Source organism: Agelaius tricolor, unplaced genomic scaffold (genome assembly GCF_023055355.1).
Source record: "Agelaius tricolor isolate 1412-34295 unplaced genomic scaffold, bAgeTri1.0.p SCAF_3, whole genome shotgun sequence".
NCBI lineage: Eukaryota > Metazoa > Chordata > Aves > Passeriformes > Icteridae > Agelaius > Agelaius tricolor.
The window spans coordinates 12,827,569-12,846,253 of record NW_027269263.1 but is presented as its reverse complement, the minus strand read 5'-3'; the positions used below and the strand labels follow the sequence as shown (position 1 = coordinate 12,846,253).

The window sequence follows — 18,685 nt, the reverse complement described above, 5'->3', positions numbered from 1 at the left end:
GATGCAGAAATAAAAGAGATTGCTGAGTTGGTAGAAGTTGGCAACATTTTAAATCAAGGAACCAAAATCTTTAGCAATTTGAGAAAAAAGAGAGGTGGCACGTTATAAAAGGGATATAAATTCTAAGAAAAGAAGAATAAAAGAGGAAGACTGCAACTCTGCAAGAGCAATGTTTAGCCTGTTCCAAGGAGCAAGAGTGGCCAACACTTCTCCACCTACTGACATTCACCTATTCACCTGGTCAGGCAAGCAAGCTCTTTGGGTGGTTGCATCAGGTATAGCAAGCAATTAATATTTAACCAGAGTGCATCTGCCCCAAAACACAACAGTATGTGTTAACCAGCAAGATTTTTGCCTTGTACTCAGAAGTTGTATATAATTCTGCTTTTCAGCTTTGGTGACCAGTAAGAGATGACCAAAAGAGAACAGCAACACAAAGATTTGAGTGTTATGGTGTTTTCAAAGTACAGTATTAGCCAAACTGTAGGTTAACTCTTCCTCTGAAAGGGCTCTTCACAGAAAAAAGAATTCCCATTTTCTCCATTCAAAATGGTTTGGTAACGTTGTTATATAATCTTGTTGAAGGACAAAGGGAGGAATTACACATAAGTGTACAGTTGCATAACACAGCCCCTGTGTTTTCTAAGGACTCTCTGAAGAGCTGCATAGCAACAAATTCTGACCAAATAACTTGACTGTAAAAAAGGTCTTGTGCTCAAGTCACCAGATTAACAACTGGAAGAATTAGGTTTTATTCTAAATGTAACACACACTCATCAGTCACATTCTTTGGGATACAGTTTCTGGTTTTTTGTGAGTTTCATGTCTGAGCAGAAAATTTTAGTTTACACTTTTTCCACCTGACTGTGCTCCATACAGCTAGAACTAGATTGCCTGAATCTACTTCAGGCTACCCTCCAGCAAGGGAGATGGATAAAATACACACTTTGCTTTGATACCTGTGCTCTTTGTGCTCTAATAGCTGACAGTCTCTGCAGGTCAGCTTGTCACAGGTTTCACAATACAACTTCAGCTGCTCCTTTTTGTGGTAAGGGCAGAACACTGGTCGCTGACTGGTCACTCCAACTGCCTCTGTTGAATAAAGGAAGATGTTAGGACAGTCTACTGAACTGGTTCAAGACTTGCACTCTCCTGCTTTTCCTTAGATGACCAAGTGTGTATCAGGTCCCTCACTGACACTGTAACAGCCATAAGCTCAAACTGCAATGTGTCACTCTTCTTGCTCAAGTATGGAGCTAGCACCCTTTCTAATGGAAAATGTCTAGGACCTGTTTTAACATTATCTCTTCTGGCCTCACAAAACTATTTACAAAAGGAGTAGCCAGTACTGCTGCAGCTGCAAAAGACGTGGCACAATCAACAAGCTCCTTTCTTAAATGGAGATGGTTGACTTAATTTGTGCTCTGTCTTCTTTCTCAGCTCACTTGGTAGAAAGGGGTTTGAGGATATCAAGACATGGACATTCAAAGTATAGGACATAGAGAATGTAACAACCAAGGGATATGAACTGCCCTTCAGGACCCCATTGCAAATGGGTGAGAGGTCTCATTCAGTTTCTAGTGAGCAAGTACCAAAGGGAGCAGGAAACACCACCAGATCATAGAAATGGAATCTGTTTCTTTAAACAATTTAACTGACAAAGGCTGATTTCCTAGGAGTTAGGTTGGACACTGAGTTCATAAGGATTATCCAGCCTGTAATGAAATCTGGCTTCACACTGCAACCCATCCTTCACTGCAGATCAATCAGGTCTCTTTTCCATATCCATTCATTTATGTATTTTCCAAAAATCTGGAAGAAGTTATTTTCAGATCTGTATCCTTCAGTCAAAATTCTTTCCAACTCACCAACAAACTGCCTCCCAAAGAGGCCTGAGTGCACTGAGACCATTCCTACCACCAAGTCCTGTTCTGCCTACCAGTCCATCAGCCACTCCTACCCACTTTTGTCCTCTCTTGAAAGTACACTCAGTACTCACTTTTGATTAACATGGGTGAAAGTGGGATACACAACACAGCAAATATCTTCAAAGTACCATGGTGGAAGAGACCCTTTGAGCAATAGATTACCTCATAGTACTAGATAGCGTGGAACAAAAATAAGTACCTATTCTAATACATATATTTAAAATAATATATAACAATTTCTAAAAAGTATGTATTTACAAGAAAAATCATTCAAAGTCCAATGGATGTATTAGAACCAGTAGAATGTTTGTCAGCATCCTGTAACATTTATTGTCCTCCTTCAATGACATGACAAGACAAGACACAGTGGGGAAAAAACTGAAAAAAAAAAGGTTCTCTATGAACAGAAAAATACAATCTTTTTTACCACAGAATAGTCAAGATTTCTCAAGAGAGGCTGTACACCACATTCATCATTGCTGGTTCCCAGGGCCCAAATGGATAAAGCCCTGAGCAGCTGGAACTCAGAACTGAATGCCTGAAGCAGGAGGTTGGACTAGATGATCTCCTGAGGTCCCTTCTAGCCCAAATTATTGTAGATCCTACTAAGGAAAAGTGCCCCAATTCATAATATACTTCCCTTAGATTTTTAATGGAAAACATTTCAAGCTCATAAGATACTTAGCTAAAACATGAGTTTTGGCTGGCTTTTTATCAGAATGCTGAAAATATATAATCTATTAGTGCTCCTTTTCCTACTGTATACAACAATAAAGCTCATATTAACCATTTATTAGACCTCTAGTAAAACTAGAGAAGCCAAATGCCTAAAGAACTATTTTCTGCAGCTGATCTCTAAAGTCTAGACAATAATATGCAATCAATCCATGTCAAAGATAAAATCTATGTGTATTTATTGGTTTAAAACATGTTAAAAAAATTAAAATAAAATAAAAATGACCTGTACCACTATTCAGCTAATCTGAGACAAAAAACTGACAGAACATCAGCTTTCAAGTTACCACTTTTTTTTAAAAAGTGTGTTGGTCCAACGTAACTTTCCAATGCAGACACAAATTCTTTGTGAAATTATAAATATGTTACCTGGAGATACTTCCTCTTTCTGCCTCACAGTATGATCCTTTGTGAATTTAACCCTCTGGTGAGCTCTGATGCAGGTCTTGCACAACCACTCTACACATTCCACACAAAACCCATGAGCTTCTGCATTGTCTTCACAGCTTGTGCAGACCTGACAAGAGGAAGAAAGTAGCTGTTAAAATAAACTTGGAATATACACACAGGTTATTTTTCATACATCTTCAGTGCAGTTTAATAGTCTTCTGAAAACAGTAAAATGAGAACAGAAAACTGCCTGAGGTACAAGAACATTATAAATAACAGCACAGAAGTAATTGAATGTGACTTTTCAAAGAAACAGGTCATTTTGTCAGTGTTACCCTAAAATCTTTGCCTGACATGAAAAAAGTCAGACCACTACTTTCTGCCATTCCCTGCACACTTAGAAGCCAAACAATGTTTACTGTATACAAGATGCTTTTGTGAAATATTTACTAATGACAGAACACAAGCAGCACTACTCTGATTTTAGAAGCCTCCCTCAGTTCACACAGCAGCTTTAATTTTAGCTTGCAGACACCTGCTTGGTTTCAGGAAGAACACATCATGCTGAGCAGCAAGGTTCCTCTCAAGAATCTTAGCATCACATCTTAAAGACAGTATTCCAGTTAAGTTTGTCCAAAAAGCTACCCCAGAACAGATTTGCAACCAATGCACAAGAATTCTCAAACTGTGACCTCTTAACTCCTGGGCTCTTTGGACTACACCCAACAGGAAGAAGAAATAATTAAGGGAAACAAACATGTCAGCAGACCAAAACCTCTCTACACGGAGTAAATACATACCCAAGAAAAAATTGCTACAGTACCACAGTCTGAACAACAGGTTGAAAACTTTGAATGATGGACAACACCATTTCACACACTTATAATATCATTTCATTTTTACCCCTCCTTTACAATGCCTCTGTAGTCCTACCTTCAGTGGGGTTTTGGTAGTAAAAAACAGAGAACATGCTTATGTAGTGGTGGTGGAGGTAACCAGCACCCATTTCTGGCAGTGTTTAGCAGTGCTGCAAACCAAAGCCTGGGATGTCTGAAGATTGCTACATCCTACAGATCACAGTGACACATTTCTGCTCGCAGGAGCAACAAGGAGAACATTTTAGGTTTTAGTTTTGTTTTCAGTTTGATTAAAAAAACTCAACCAAACGACTTCTGTACCCACACAAGGTAAATATAGACTAAGTTAAAAAGGAAGGAAATATTTATATCTCATGCAGATAAAAGATATATACATAGAACTGTGTTCCAGTTTCCCCTTCAGGAAAGAGAAAAATTAGCACAAAATTTGCCTTAGGCCACATGGCAAGTTACTGACAGAGCTAGAATTTCAACATGAGTTCCAGATTCCCAATGCTGTGCTTATGCTTCTGGATCATGTTAGCTCTCAAAACAAGTAGCTTCTGAGAAATGAAGTTACAACACAAGGGCTGTTGACCCCTCTTGTTGTCACTTGGAGTTTGAAGTAGTTCCTTTTCACTAAAGGTGACTTGTAAAGGAGGAAAAAATGGGCTTGATCCCCTTTTTCTGTTTCTTTACAAAAATGAAGCCTGAAAGTTTTCTTTTTCAAAATAATCTCAAAAATTTAACTTCTCCTTGGCTTTTCTTTTTCTTCCCCTTCTTCTCTTAACAAAAAATATTCTTATTCCTATCCAGACCAGTAGATGAGGGAAAAATACCAAAGTCAGGACATCATTAAAAAAGTCTAGAAAATTGAAATAAAGCAATTAGAGGAAGTGAACTGTAATCAGGAAATTGAAAATTGTTACTTTCTGTCTTGATTTCAGTGGGGACAGTGGGGGTTTTCCTCACTAGCTGGCACAGTGCTGTGGTTTCAATAACATTGATAGCAACAACCAGCACATCAGTTTGTTAGGCAGTGCTTACAGAAACTCAAGGAGTTTTCAGCTTCCCATGCTCTCTGCCAGTCAGCACATATACAAGGAGGGAGTGTGGCCAGCACAGCTGGCCTGAGTTTCCCACAGGGATATTCCATACCATATTCCATACCACAGAATATCATGCTCAGCATAGGAACCATGGGGAGTTGGGTGGGAGGCACCAATCTCTGTTCAGGGAAAGGCTGGGCACCACTCAGTGGGTGGTGAGCAGATTTATTTGGCATCATTTGTTTGTCTTGGGCTTTACTCCTCCCTCCCCCCCCCCTCATTACTACTATTATTATAATTATTTAATATTACTTTGTTTCATTTATTAAGCTGTTCTTAGCTCAACCTACAGTTTTATCTTTTTTTCCCCTGATTCTCTCCCCATCGCACTGGAGGTGGGGAGGGAGGAAGGAGATAAACTGGAAGGGGGAAGTAAGAAAGGCTGCATGGTGCTTGGTTACCAGCTGGGGTTAAAGCATAACACTTGTTATTAACCCTTAAATTCAATGACATTTTGAAAAACAAAACAAAAAAATTTAAAACTGTCCTTAATTCTTGGGGGAAAAAAATATTCTCCATCCTTTCTCTTGAGCCAGTTGTCTCCTCCTTTTTGTGCCAGTGCAACTCTCTACAAGACTGTGATGCAAACCAGGACTGATTACACCATTGTAGCCCAAGGCTCAGTTACATCAGCAATGCTGACTGGAGAGTGAACTGAGCAGGCAGCACAAGGAAGTTTTCACATCAGTCTTGTGGCCAGAGAGGTGTGGTTGTGCTGTGCCCCCAAATACCCAGACATGTTCTTGAAAGTCAGAGTGAAGAGTTACATACTGGATATTTGGTTTTCTAGTGTAAAAAAAAACAGCCCTAAAAACAAAATAAGCAGAGAAAAAGAACAAAAAGGTCTTTCAGGCATTCCCTAAGTCAAAGAAGCAAAACAAAAAGAAAAAAAAAATAAAGAAAAAGAAAGGAAGAAAGAGAGAGAGAGAGAGAGAGAGAGAGAGAGAGAGAGAGAGAGAGAGAGAGAAAGGCAGGAACCAAATTAAAAGCAAAACCAACTAACCTCCCCACAACAGCCTTTCCAGATCACCTTTAGCAAAATCAGTGAGATGAACATGCCATGACATTTAGGTAAGTTCAAAGAATGTTTGAAGTTATTAATTCTCCCTAGATTCCAAGAGCTTCATCTATTTTCTTTTCTCAATATGCTTTAGTTGGGTTTTTTTAACTCCTCTGACCTGCTGTATGTGGAATGAGATGAAAATTGTGATTCAATAATCAGGTGCTGCCAAAAGAATCAAAACTTCTCCTTTGTAGTATCAAAAATATATATCCCACCTTTATACTCTTCAAATCCACCAAGTGGACAGGAGACAGATTTCTAAAGCTTTTCATAGACATCATAACTCAGGCTGTCAAAGCAGCAATGCCTTCTAGGTAGCATCAGATTTGCTCCTATCCACTCCTGATTTGAAATATGCATTTTCAGATATAGGTTGGACTTTGCTAGAATTCCTAGTTATTACATTAAGCCATATAGCTAAAGCACATGGAAGTATAATTACTGCAAATATTTGTTATGCACTTACAAAACCTAAAACTCATTTCTGTGACTCACACAAGCAGTGTTTCAGTGATTTCAAAGAAAACTCTCTCTAGTTCGCCTACAAGCCTTTATTCTGGTCAGACAGACATTTATTTTTAATTGAATTTTCCTTGTAATTACATTTAATTCAGTTACAAGTTCTAGTATTTATAACCCCAGGAAGTGTTCATTCATCCTTCAGTCAAATTTAATGAAAGCAGAAATTACTCAGCATGTTGCAGGTAAGTACTATTTTAAGAAAATACACAAGCTTTTATGGCAGAAAAAACACATTTACTTGCAAGAGTTGAGGTAGTAGACCTGTCTTCTCAGCTCCTGTAATAAGTAACCACTCTTCCAATTAAACACACTTGGAGTATTAAAGAGATTAAATAATCAAGCAAAGGTTTCAAAGGAAGAGAGCAAAGTAGTGCAGATGAATATTCAGTGAACTCCAAACTTCACCAATGTAAACGAGATGCAATGCTTTCCCCCACTGGATCCAAGCCTCACTGATGCTAATAGCAACACAACTATCTCCTGGCACATAAAAAAATCACTGAAGACAGAGACTATATGTAATTCCCAATATGAACCATGTACTGACAGCTCAAAATGCATTAAATCCTTCTTACCCCACCATCCCATCAATATCCACATCACTTCAAAGCATACAAGGGCATATTGTGACTCTTCCTGAGTCTATCACCCACCTCCATAAACCACTGGCTTTCAGAGATGCTTTGGTCACAGGTAAAGCTTTTATAAGCTGTTTAAGCATAATAAACACACACAGTGGTTCCTCTGGCACCATGTACACTTAAAGATACTTATTGTTCTAAATTGTCCTTATTAATCACCTCTGGCAGTCAGACTTGCTTTCCAAATATCTGGATCTAGTATCAGATCTAAGCTGATACCTTGTTACTACATTCCTGTTACAAATGAAGTTCTATATGTCTAATTAATAAACAACAAAATTGAATTTAGCAGCAGTTTTAATTGAACAGCAATTTTATATAAATGAATACAATCAAGTATATGAAATATAATCAAGCATACACAAAAATTTGTGATTATTTAAGTATTATTAAGGTTCATATAAAGCGTAAGCAAAACCAGTCGGGGTATGGGGAGGGCTTCTCACCCTGCCTCACATGGGAAAACAAAGGAATCCAAACTACACTTCTATACTGTATGCTAATACCTATTCATCAATAATTTTCTGTAAATGTCCTCCTATTTTCAATTCTTGAACTCTACATCACTGTACTGCACAGTGCATGCTCCATTGTTGCTAGGGGGTCTCCTGGCTTTTTGGTGGTCTTTTCAGAGGAAGGCTCACCATCTTCCTCGCTGTCCTCTGAATAACCTGGCAGGTTGCACAGGCACACTAAGCTTTGTGTTATATAAGTAAGCATTATATTCCAAATAAGCCTCATTATTTCATAGATAAAACCACAACTTAGATTCCATACCTGGAATTGTCCCAGCTTTGCTCATCCCAAGGCCAATTCTGTTTTGGGATCTTGCTTATCTCAATACTACATCCTGTATCCTGTTTTTCACATGTAACATCTGCCAAGGGCCCCATCTGCTTTGTTACACTAATCACATATACTTTTCCTTTATTATTTTATAACAATTATTTTCTAAAATATTGATATAGTTACAATTTAGTTAGCACAAATCATATCCATTTATCACAATTCCCAACATCTCACATAAAACCCAGCTGTTCTTCATTCCTAGTACAATATTTTAAACTCTCAGGTCAGTTACTGATAAAGACACAGAATGTTATTCTTACCATCAATAATATTCTTACACACATTCTGTTTTGGATACAGAAGCTTTGAGAATTAGAACCTAGACTAAAATGCTCCAGAGGCTCAGGATGCTACACCAACTCCCATGTTATCACTGAGGTCCTCTCTCTTGCATCAATCTCACATTTCTCATTTTTATTTTCATAGCTTTGCATACACCATGTTCTTCTGGTAAAGTCCCTAAATTTCCCTCACTTGTCTACCCTTCAATCTTATTCAAATCTGGCTCTTGCTTCAGCAACATCTCTTAGGTCTCAAGCAAGCCCCTTTCTGCTCACTCTTATGAATGAAGTATAATTATTTTTTATTTTCAAACTTCTCTTTAGAAGCTGATAATTTTGCCAAGTCTTTCAATAAATCACAATGTGAAAAAAAAATTATAAAGCATCTGCTCTTTCGAAATATTTATGTCCTAGCTGCCCACAACCTACACAATTACTGTGTTTCCTGTGAGTTTCTTTTATTTTGCAAAGCTTCCTATGCTAATAGCCAGCAAAAAACCTTTAAACCTTTAAAACCTAAGCTACCCAGGAAAGCTCTTGTGGAACATGTTCTAGGGAATTCGAGTTCTCTACTTCCTTCATGCTCACTTCTTGTGCTCCTGAAGTTTTCAGCAGAAATTGCTAGAAAGCACAGCTATGCCAGTAGTGTACTGAACTGCTCAGATCAGGCTCAGGAAAGATAAACATGATTATAGATTGATGGTCAGAACTTGTCGTGAACGGCGAGAGAAATGCCTACACAATATGCGTGAATAGCAAATCCCGAAGTTTATTGAAACCCCACACATATTTATATTGGTGTTAATGAAGCTTATACATATTGCAAAAGCTGAGCTCATTATTGGTTAAAGCACACTTAAATCAACCACACCTACTTCTATCTTTTAACAATTATTTTGCTTCTATGTTTGCATTCTTCTAACTTTTCTACCTAGGATATCTACATTTTCTGGCAAGCGATTTTCTCCCCCGTCTTCCCGTTTCAGAGAAGGTCACTGTGACCTTTGTCAGTGATTGGACACTGGTTGCTCAGTTCCCAGCTTGTTTCCCCTATCCTTATCCATCGGTATCACATCGAAATGTCCTTTCTCAGCTAACCAATTATCCAAAAAAGCTCTCTACAAGAACTTTCATGGGTTCCACTTATTTTTCTCTTCCCACAATGCCAGGCTCCATGATATGCCATTCACTCCTGCAGTTTTAATTCAGTATGCTAAAAACTGCTTTACCATTAGCACTATTTTGAATCTGAAACAATCAAACATTTCATTTGCAAGAGGTCTTTTACAGTCTCTTTTGGATTGAAACAAAACAATCCTTCCTGCCAACACACATATAAGGCTAATCATAGATACAGACCAGCGGTTCTAAGCCACAACAATACTTGCACAAAACCCTTGCCTTGCTTCCAATTCTAATTTCTTAATCATTCAAATAAAGCTGTAAAACTACTTAAGACAAATCAACTATCTCAGTAGAAAAAGTCCTATAAAATAGCCACAGTTTTGGATAGAATTTGGATGATCTCTGATGCAGTACTTCCTGCAAGTGTCAGTATCTTTTCTACTTTAATTTCTCTGATCTGTTGCCTATGCTAATGCCAAATTTTCTTGCTTTTCTCTTTGCTCCTTCAAAGGCAAAACAAGACAGGCTGATTAGAAAGCTGTATCATCCTTAAACCTCATAATATTCCCCCCTGGGCAGTACACTAATCAGTTTAACTATTATTGATTTAACTTTGCTGTTCCACAAAAGAGACATTTAGAGAACAGTGTAGCTTTTTTCTTATGTCAAGGTACAAAGGAATGTACAAAAAGTTTCATTATCATACCAAAATAAATCTGTTCAAATGAGGAAAACTGCACATCATTTGTTTCCAAGAGGTAACTCACTTAGCAGGCATCTAATAAAACATCTAACTCCCTTTTTTTAGAAAAAAGTCAGAAAAAAAGCACATGAATGTCCTATTCTGCTGGTTCAGCAAAGTCTGCTGGTCTGCCTTCAACTGCTACAGAAAGTGTGCTGAGTTCAGCCAAGGACCTTAGCTGAAGAACAGACTTGCTTTCAAAGTGCAAACCTGCTGGTTTGTGTCAGGGAGAGGGAAAAACAAATATGGAATGGAAGAGTAAGACCAAAGTCTAGAAAGGATCTGAAGGAAACACAAATGCTTTCAAAAACCTCCCTGACAAATGCTCACACCACTCAGTGAACGGAATTCTCCACTTAACTTTCACAGGAAGCAAAAAAAATATTGTGAGGGGAAAGAGGGGGTCATCAGAGACTTGAAAAAATTGTTTACTACTCCCAAGGGAAAAAAAAATCAATTTCTGTCACCACTCCCCAAAGCAGTAACTTTGAGGACTTGTTATATAACTAAGCAGAGACTATGGGACAGTCCCACCCTATCAAAAAAACCCCAAACATTTAGGACTGCTTTTGTAAAACATTATTTGCCATCTTGCTTCTCTTCCTAATTTTAAAGTCATTATAAAAGTTATGGTCAAATTTTCAACAGGGACTACTAATTTTGTCAATCTTACTGTAGAGTACTGAAAGACTGTGTAAATCTCACAACCATCTGCAAAACTCATATATTATCCTGCAATTCCCAGGGGACAAACAAAAAAACAAACATTTCCCCTTGCCAAATCCAAAAAAAGCCAAGTGCAAACAGTCCTACATTGCAAGAAGACAGCTTGTACTTCCAGCAACTCACAGCTCAGTTTCTGGTAAGGTCTATCATTTCTCAGAAATCCAGTTTCAAAATTCCTTAAAATCTGAACAGTTTCATGGCTTGCAAGACACAAGTTCAGTTCCTCAGAGATGATGACACCACATATGCCTTCAATAGCCAGTGAGTTGGAACCACAAACCTGACTGGCTCCTGCCATCTGCTCCCAAGAGATGTGGCTGTTCCCACACGCCAGCACAAATTCCAGCTAAGCCTTGAAAGGAGCAGAAGGCACAACAAAGGACCTCTAAGACACTGCCTCTGAAGCAAACAGCTCAAGAGCCAATGATACAGTCTCCCCTAAAATGGGAAAGTGAAAAAAGAGGAATTTTCAAAATAAAAGGAGACCACCATCCAAATATTAGGGCATGAGTTGGAATGCAAGCCACATTGATATAGCAACCTTACTGTACTGTTATGAAGAATGAAGCAACATACAAAGAGGCTGGATTATTTACAGTAAGTTCCTGGAGTTTAATAAAATGTCCTTGAGTGAAGAGATGCATGAGATACTCCCTTACTAGCTAAAAATGAAGACATGCAATGTTTTGCTAACAGAGATTGTTCAATTGTGATCCTACACAGATGTGACTAATGTTTGGTATTGCTTCCACACCAGCTAGTACTTGCCTTCTGAAAACCCCCCCCCCAATATTACTGTTCTTTCAGATAAGCAACTTTTATGAGATGGCTATTACTTGACTGCAAAAGGAAGAAGAGGCAGCCTACATAAGGAAAACAAACAAGAAACCCCTACAATATACCATTCTCCCCAGTTAGCATCTTGAGCCTCTTCCTTGGCAACAGGACTCCAGCTATTTAATGCCATGTTTTGTCAGTGATATGATAAAGTCCATTTAGATCTCCTGGTGCAGTGTTATTCAAATCTTTGCTTCAGAGAGTGCTTCAAGTACCCTGTCCAAAGTACAGAAATTCCCATTCTAATGCCTATTCCTTACTTTTATTTTTTGCTATTAAAATGCAAGTTTATATCAACAATTAAAAATAGTATAGGGTAACATAACCACCTTCTTCACATGTATTTTCATACATTTTAACCGATTTTCTAGAGTAGCTACCCCATGTGATGTCTAAGTAGTTGAAGTTCTGTCTGCATATGAAGAGCAAAAAGGCCACACAGCAAGAAGCCAAGGATATGCACACATGTCCAAAAGGTGTTAACTTGATTACATGTCAATGCACTTACCTGATTTGATTTCTCTACTGTGCTACTGGGAACCTCTGTGGTATCCTTCACAAAAAAGTTATCTATGATGTGTCTCTCTGCACATTCCTGACCACAAATTGGACAGCGGATAACACCGACTGGGGGGAAAAAAGAAAATCTGATTATGCTTGCACAAACTAAGATATATTAAATAATTTTAAAGACAACTTGCAAAGATAAATAATTTTGAAAGGATGTTATATTACTTTCCTGTCAATAAGGTGTGAGCAAGAAAAGGAAAATTCTCATTTATCACTTAAGTAACATTTACTTGTTGACATACTATCATCCAAGGTCAAACACTTTCTTGTTTCAATGCCATAAGGAATTTGCCTTAATCTCATAAAGAAATAATTATTTTACTAGAAAGGGAACATATTCTCATTGACAATTTGTTGCTGTAGAATGGATTAAAGTAAACACTTATTAGTGTGGAATATTGACAAGGGACACTGAGTGGTATTACATACACACACACATACACGCCAGCAGCGTGACGTGACTGACCTTGATCCATGTCACATGAGAACACAAATGCAGTACATTCAAATTTAATGAGGTGACTTGTAGAAAGGAAGAATTGACCTGCATTAATATCATGACTATGTTCATATTAAGCAAGGAAAAGTAATAAAAACTTAGGAATAAATAAGCAGGGCTGTCTCCCTCCTCTCCTCTGCAAGACACAATGGGGTACAATTCTCAGACAGAAACATAGTTAGGCTCTGGGTTGAAGAAAGCTGAGAACCAGTAACACAAAGGCTTAAACAATTAGTCTTTTCAACAGAATGGAAAGGACAAAGTAATGTTCAAAACTTGGGGTTGAGCTGTGAGTAGACTGGGTTGAAATGGAAAAGATCCATATAAACATTTTTAAGCAGAAACTTCTAACTGCAGAAAATAAGAATGTCCTATTAGCACTGAGGCTTGTTTTTAACATCCAAGAAAAATCTCTAAAATGCTAGGCACTGATATCTTGCTTGAAGAAAATTACTGTAGTCATTACAACCAAAAAAAGGAAGCAATTGAAATTAAGTTAGGCTGAAATAATCACTTAGGACATGGAAGTCACATGCAAAAAGCCTACAGTAGAACAGTCATGCAAGTCTACACTGACATAGATTCTACACCTTCAGCTCCCATTTGTGAGGAAACAGATTTAGGACCTTAAAAAAGATCTGCTTAACCTGTTTAACCCAATGAATTCAATACCAGTATATAACTCACCATTTGCATATTTAACTAAACCAGCGTGGGCTTAAAGCAGTTTCTGTTTCATTTTTACAATAAAATGTAAAAGTTCAGAAACTATTAAATATTTCACTTTCTGCAGAAGAACTTAATTCCTTACTCTAATTGCTTCATGCAAGATTTAGGTAACTTTTTCGTAAGATTCTTCCAACAGATGCTCAAGATTTAACTGGCAACTCAGTATAAAGCAGTGCTTTAATAAAAGTCCACCCATTTTACTAAAGCAATTCTTATTCTGGAAAATCAGCAAGCAGTTTTTCACTTGATATCAAGGCATTTCACTTTCATCTGAACAGCTATGATGTTAAGCCTGATTTTACTCTAAGTGCCATTTTACCAGTCTGCATTTCAATACACATTTGTGCAGTTTCCTTTGATATACAAATTCCATTTTTTGGCTACGAATTTTGTAACATTTTTTATATCATCATCTGCAAGGATAATTGAGAAATTCAGTTCTGGTAAGTCAAGTAGCTAGCAGAACTGCAAGTACTGAATTTCTCCTGTAATTAAGCAAATCAATTTACAGTCAAGAGTGAACACGTCTCCTAATACTCAATCTACACACTCTCCAAAAAAGACTATTTTTTACATTTTTCAACAGCACCAATTACAAACCACCCTCTCCCGGTTCCCTCACTGCTCATTCTTGATCCTGACAAAGCACAGTGCTCTGGGTTGATACCAAAATAAGCTAGGGAGGAAACTTTCTAACACAATTTAAAGTACTAAAAAGCAGGCATTCTTTATTGCAGCACACTGGACACGGAGGTTATTTCCTCTACTCTGATGTGTCACGAAACTTTACAAAAAAGATATTTATTCCATCATGATCATAAATATTGATTACAGTGTACTTCCTGGCTAATACACACATATCACTTTTTCTAGACCTAATTTGCATGCATCTACCTCTTAGTAAGAGTAGTCCTTTTGTGTTCCTACAGGGTCCTGTGAAGGGGTATCTGGTGATTGTATTCCCTGAGAGCCCCCAGTGTTACATGTCACCTTTCCTTGCATTTCTCTTAAGAATTCAACAATTCACTGTTGCCTCTTGATACGTAGCTACCACAAAACCCACTGTATTCCTCATTATCTATTTATCCACTGGTTCCAGCTACGTGGAGCATCCTGTGTGCCTACTTATACATTATTTCATCTACTTCTTTAAAACACATTGTTCCCTTACTTGGACATGTAAGGCATCATGATGTTCTGTTCCTTCTATCAAGATCAACACAGGTGTCTTGAGTTGGTCTTTGCAAGTGTTTGGGAGATGGGTATAGACATAGAATGTGACTGGCAAACCAATTCAGGCATGGATGTGTTTTTACTGGTCTCCCAAGCTTTACTTTCATCCCCTGCTCTGCTTCACTGCCCAAATGCACTACTGACTACAGTGAAGCAACATGAGAAGCAGCACAAGGATGGGAAGAGGACAACACCATTACTGAAGAGTAAACCTGGAGCCACTGAACAAGATCAGCAGCATTAACCAGGGTTTGTAAGTCAGCTTGAGTTGAAAATGTGGAAGACAAGGAAGGGGAGGCAAGAAATTAGGAAGCATATCAAGACAAACCAAATATTTAACATGCCTTTTCACCAACAGAACTTGCCAACGTATGCCAACTACCTGTTCAAGAAATCACTTAGAATTTCTAGTGTGACATGGGAAAAGGGGAAAAAAAGGGAAAATTGCCTAAAACTCCCAAAGTCTTCATGAATTTTCTTCTCTAGAATTCCTTATGCTGTCTAGCCTTATGTCAGGGGTTTCCTCCACCACTGTGTGAGGGTAAACTTGCTTTTGTTATAATCCTGAATTGATGACTGCTACACAAATCAATTTTAACCCAGATTTAGTCAACCTCAGGATGCTGAATTTAACCAAAAAACCTCAAGTATCAGGGTTTCTATTAGTCAAAGTAATTCTATAAGATTCTTATTTCTCTGTAATGGAGCAAACACAAAAAGGTGATAACATATGACTTAAGTTGGGAGGAGTTTCATGATCATTATCATTATAATTGTGAGGATGGTGAGTGAGCAGATCCCACATTTTTATCTGCTCCTTTGTTCCAGGTGGAAGGAGTTTACACAGTTGCCTGTCTCAAACATTGTCACAGCCCCAGGCTGACTTTGCCATGAGATAAGGACAGAATAGAGTGACAGGATAGTGCTATCTCCAGGCCTGGCAGAGGTGAGACCTGGTGAGCTCATTCTGGGTAATGCATCCCAACAAAAATTCCCACTGTGGAAATGTGTGTAAAGAAGCAACTGCTCATATGCATGTCACTGGCCAAAGAAAGATCACCCCAAGTTCTGGAAAAGCTGAAATCTGTGACCACTACCAACCACTGAGGCCACCTGAAAATGCCTCCCTGGATACCTGGAACTTGGATTGTAAGGTAAGCCACCACAGCAGGAACCCGAGATAAGATAAAAGGCGTGCTGTTGTCTGAGTGCTATCTCAGCTCTAGGGGGAGATTAACAAAGCTGCGGGAAAAGAATTTGTCACACAACTGCAGAATTTATGGGCCACAAGGAAAGCCAGCTCGGCAACTGTGCTGAAATCAGCTTGGGCTTGGTAAAATGTAATTCCAGCAGGGGGAGATCGACCACCAACTCAAACAAAGAGGAAGAGTACAAGGAGTACAAGGACTAATTAGCATTAGAAGCAAGGGAATCAATTAACCAATAGAATAGCTGCTGTGTAGCCAATGAGCAGTAATTTGTTTCTTTGCTAATATGTATGAATAGTAAAAAGACCTGGAAAATACCACTATGGAGAGAAGCCCAGGGTGAAGAAGGATCAAAAAGACACCACTGGATCTATAGGTGGTGATTATCTGATCTCTCTGCTCTCTTTTCCATTTCTTTCTACCTTTCTCCCTGACATTCCATGTTAAATAAAATCTGTATTATGGACTTCAGTGTATGATCTTGTTTGACCCCTAATTTGGGCAGAGGCACATCTCAATAGCTGGATCTTAGCATCAGAAGCATTGTTTTTTCAGCTGTAAAAGGAGCTGGATCAAGGCCTTGTGGCTCTTAAGTAGGAGTAAAAGAGAAGACCTCCACCCTTCTGAGCAGCATTCTTAGAAAAACCAAGCAGTTGTGGAATGTCACATGCAGATTTTGCTTGAACCAGGCCAGGACACCACAATGCTACAAGAGTAGCAATGCTGGTTGCCTCACATTCATTTCTATCCTGTGACAACAGAAAAGATTTGTGCTGCCACGCACTGAGCTGGATTAGGGACTGCAATATTGATTCAATGGGGCTGCTCCAGGAGAAAAGAGTGTTTTCCCCTCACTGTATACAGGCTCATAACATGTGCACCTCTTTCAAGGAATGCTAAACTGCATTTTAGGTAGGAAAAATCATGGCCCATTCTTAGGCTTCTTCACAAGTTACACATTGCATCCACAAGGGCATCTCATGCCATTCAGTGGAATGGATTTATAGGTTATACAGTATTATTTCCAACTCCAAACTCAATTTCCTGGAAGCACATTCAAGACCACTGAAGCATCCCGAGACAATAGGAGGAGACTGCTCTGCTTTGCCCCAATTTTGACTCATTTGCGTCTTCACTATTGCAAACAAGTTTCAGAGCCAATTTAATAAAGCCACTGGATGATCATTTGTAGATCCAAGAGGGTATTTTTGTTAGTAGATGCAAAGTGCTTTACTAAAAAAAGGAGGATTTAATAGTTCCCTTTCTTCAGATTAAATCAGTCAAAAAACCCACTAGTTTTCTGAAAGAGAGCTCTCTTTATTAAATACAGTGCTCAGAAGCAACTGGCAATTTTACCTGCAACGACATAGTCATTACAGAATAAATAATTAGGGTTTTGTGCAGCAATCTTTCCCAGTTTTACAGATGTTTTGCTTGAAATTTCAACCATACAGATTTCAGAACAAAAAAATATTAGCAGCAAGTTACACATCCAGTTAAAATGTTTAAAACATGGACATGCTAATTAAAACTAATAAAAGGTATGACAGAGATTGAAGGCAGCACCAGCTATAAGATTTTTAACTACACAGAAAATTAGGGTGTTCTTACTGTGAGCTACAGATTCTTTTCTCCTCTTGCTCTTTCTATAGATACCATTAATACTTGCAAGCCTTTTCATTAAAATGCATGGGTTTGAGGGTAAGAAGGTTATATTTACACAGGTCATGTTTCCCAGTTAAGAACAAACACTTAGAAAACTTAATTTGAGAGGCAGTATCTTGTGAAATAATGTCTGAATCAATTTTTAAAATAATTACTGCTTTCCTCTTGCTTCTCATTAAGCCACTACTGGTGCTGCAAAATTGGCAACTTCTTCAAACCAGTTTGTTCCAGAAAAAGCTGCTCCCATCTAGTTGTGACAGCCTGCTGCTGCTAGTAGAGGGGAGATAGGTTAAACCAATAAGAGGCACATCTCAAGGGAAAATTGGCACCTACTGCCAAGATATAAACATTCCAACCCACCACCAATCTAGCAAAAAGTTTATTAAAATTATAATTAATTAATTGTAAATTTATATTATTTTAAATCCTTTAAAATGCAAATAAATGAAAACCAGACAAAGACTATTAGCTGTAATCCCCCCTGTGGAAGAGTGTTACAGGCCAGTTTTTATGCTGCAGTACATTGACTTTCTTGGAAAGCACTGCAGAGCTGAATTAAAATATTTCAGCTGCTCTGTGAAATGGTTCATTGTTTTTGCTATATATGCCCAATCCTCAAACATTTTACATAGCGTGTATTAGACTTCAAAAATTGTAAATTTTGCAAGGATTGACTCTCCAGCCACTTCTGAATACCTTAAGAAATTCTGGTGGCAGAGTTTACATCCACATCCAAAGCTGTCCAAGGCATTTTCTTCAACAACACAATTATAAGAAGTGTCACAGTGCTAACAAAAGGAAACATTGTTATTGTGGGATGGACAATGTTTAAGTCCAAGATGATGAACAAAAACTCTCACTGTCTTGCAATGAACGTGCTTAAACCATGATGCAGAATCTGCCAACAAGCCAATTGTCACTGCTGACTGTGATGAGCATTTCTTTCATCAAAATTAAAATACATTCTTTCCAGTCC

The 18,685-nt window shown here is 38.2% G+C and overlaps 1 protein-coding gene across 2 annotated transcripts in view; it reads right to left on the bottom strand.

Moving 5' to 3' along the window:
- Positions 1-18,685, bottom strand: part of TRIM24 (tripartite motif containing 24) — a 54,995-nt gene that overhangs the window by 21,797 nt on the left and 14,513 nt on the right. For both annotated transcript variants that reach the window (XM_071422512.1, XM_071422511.1), the window contains exons 2-4: positions 12,314-12,432; positions 3,033-3,180; positions 960-1,092 (exon numbers count right to left, since the gene is read on the bottom strand). In XM_071422512.1, coding sequence (XP_071278613.1) covers positions 960-1,092; positions 3,033-3,180; positions 12,314-12,432 — 400 coding nt within the window. The remainder of the gene's footprint in view (positions 1-959; positions 1,093-3,032; positions 3,181-12,313; positions 12,433-18,685) is intronic.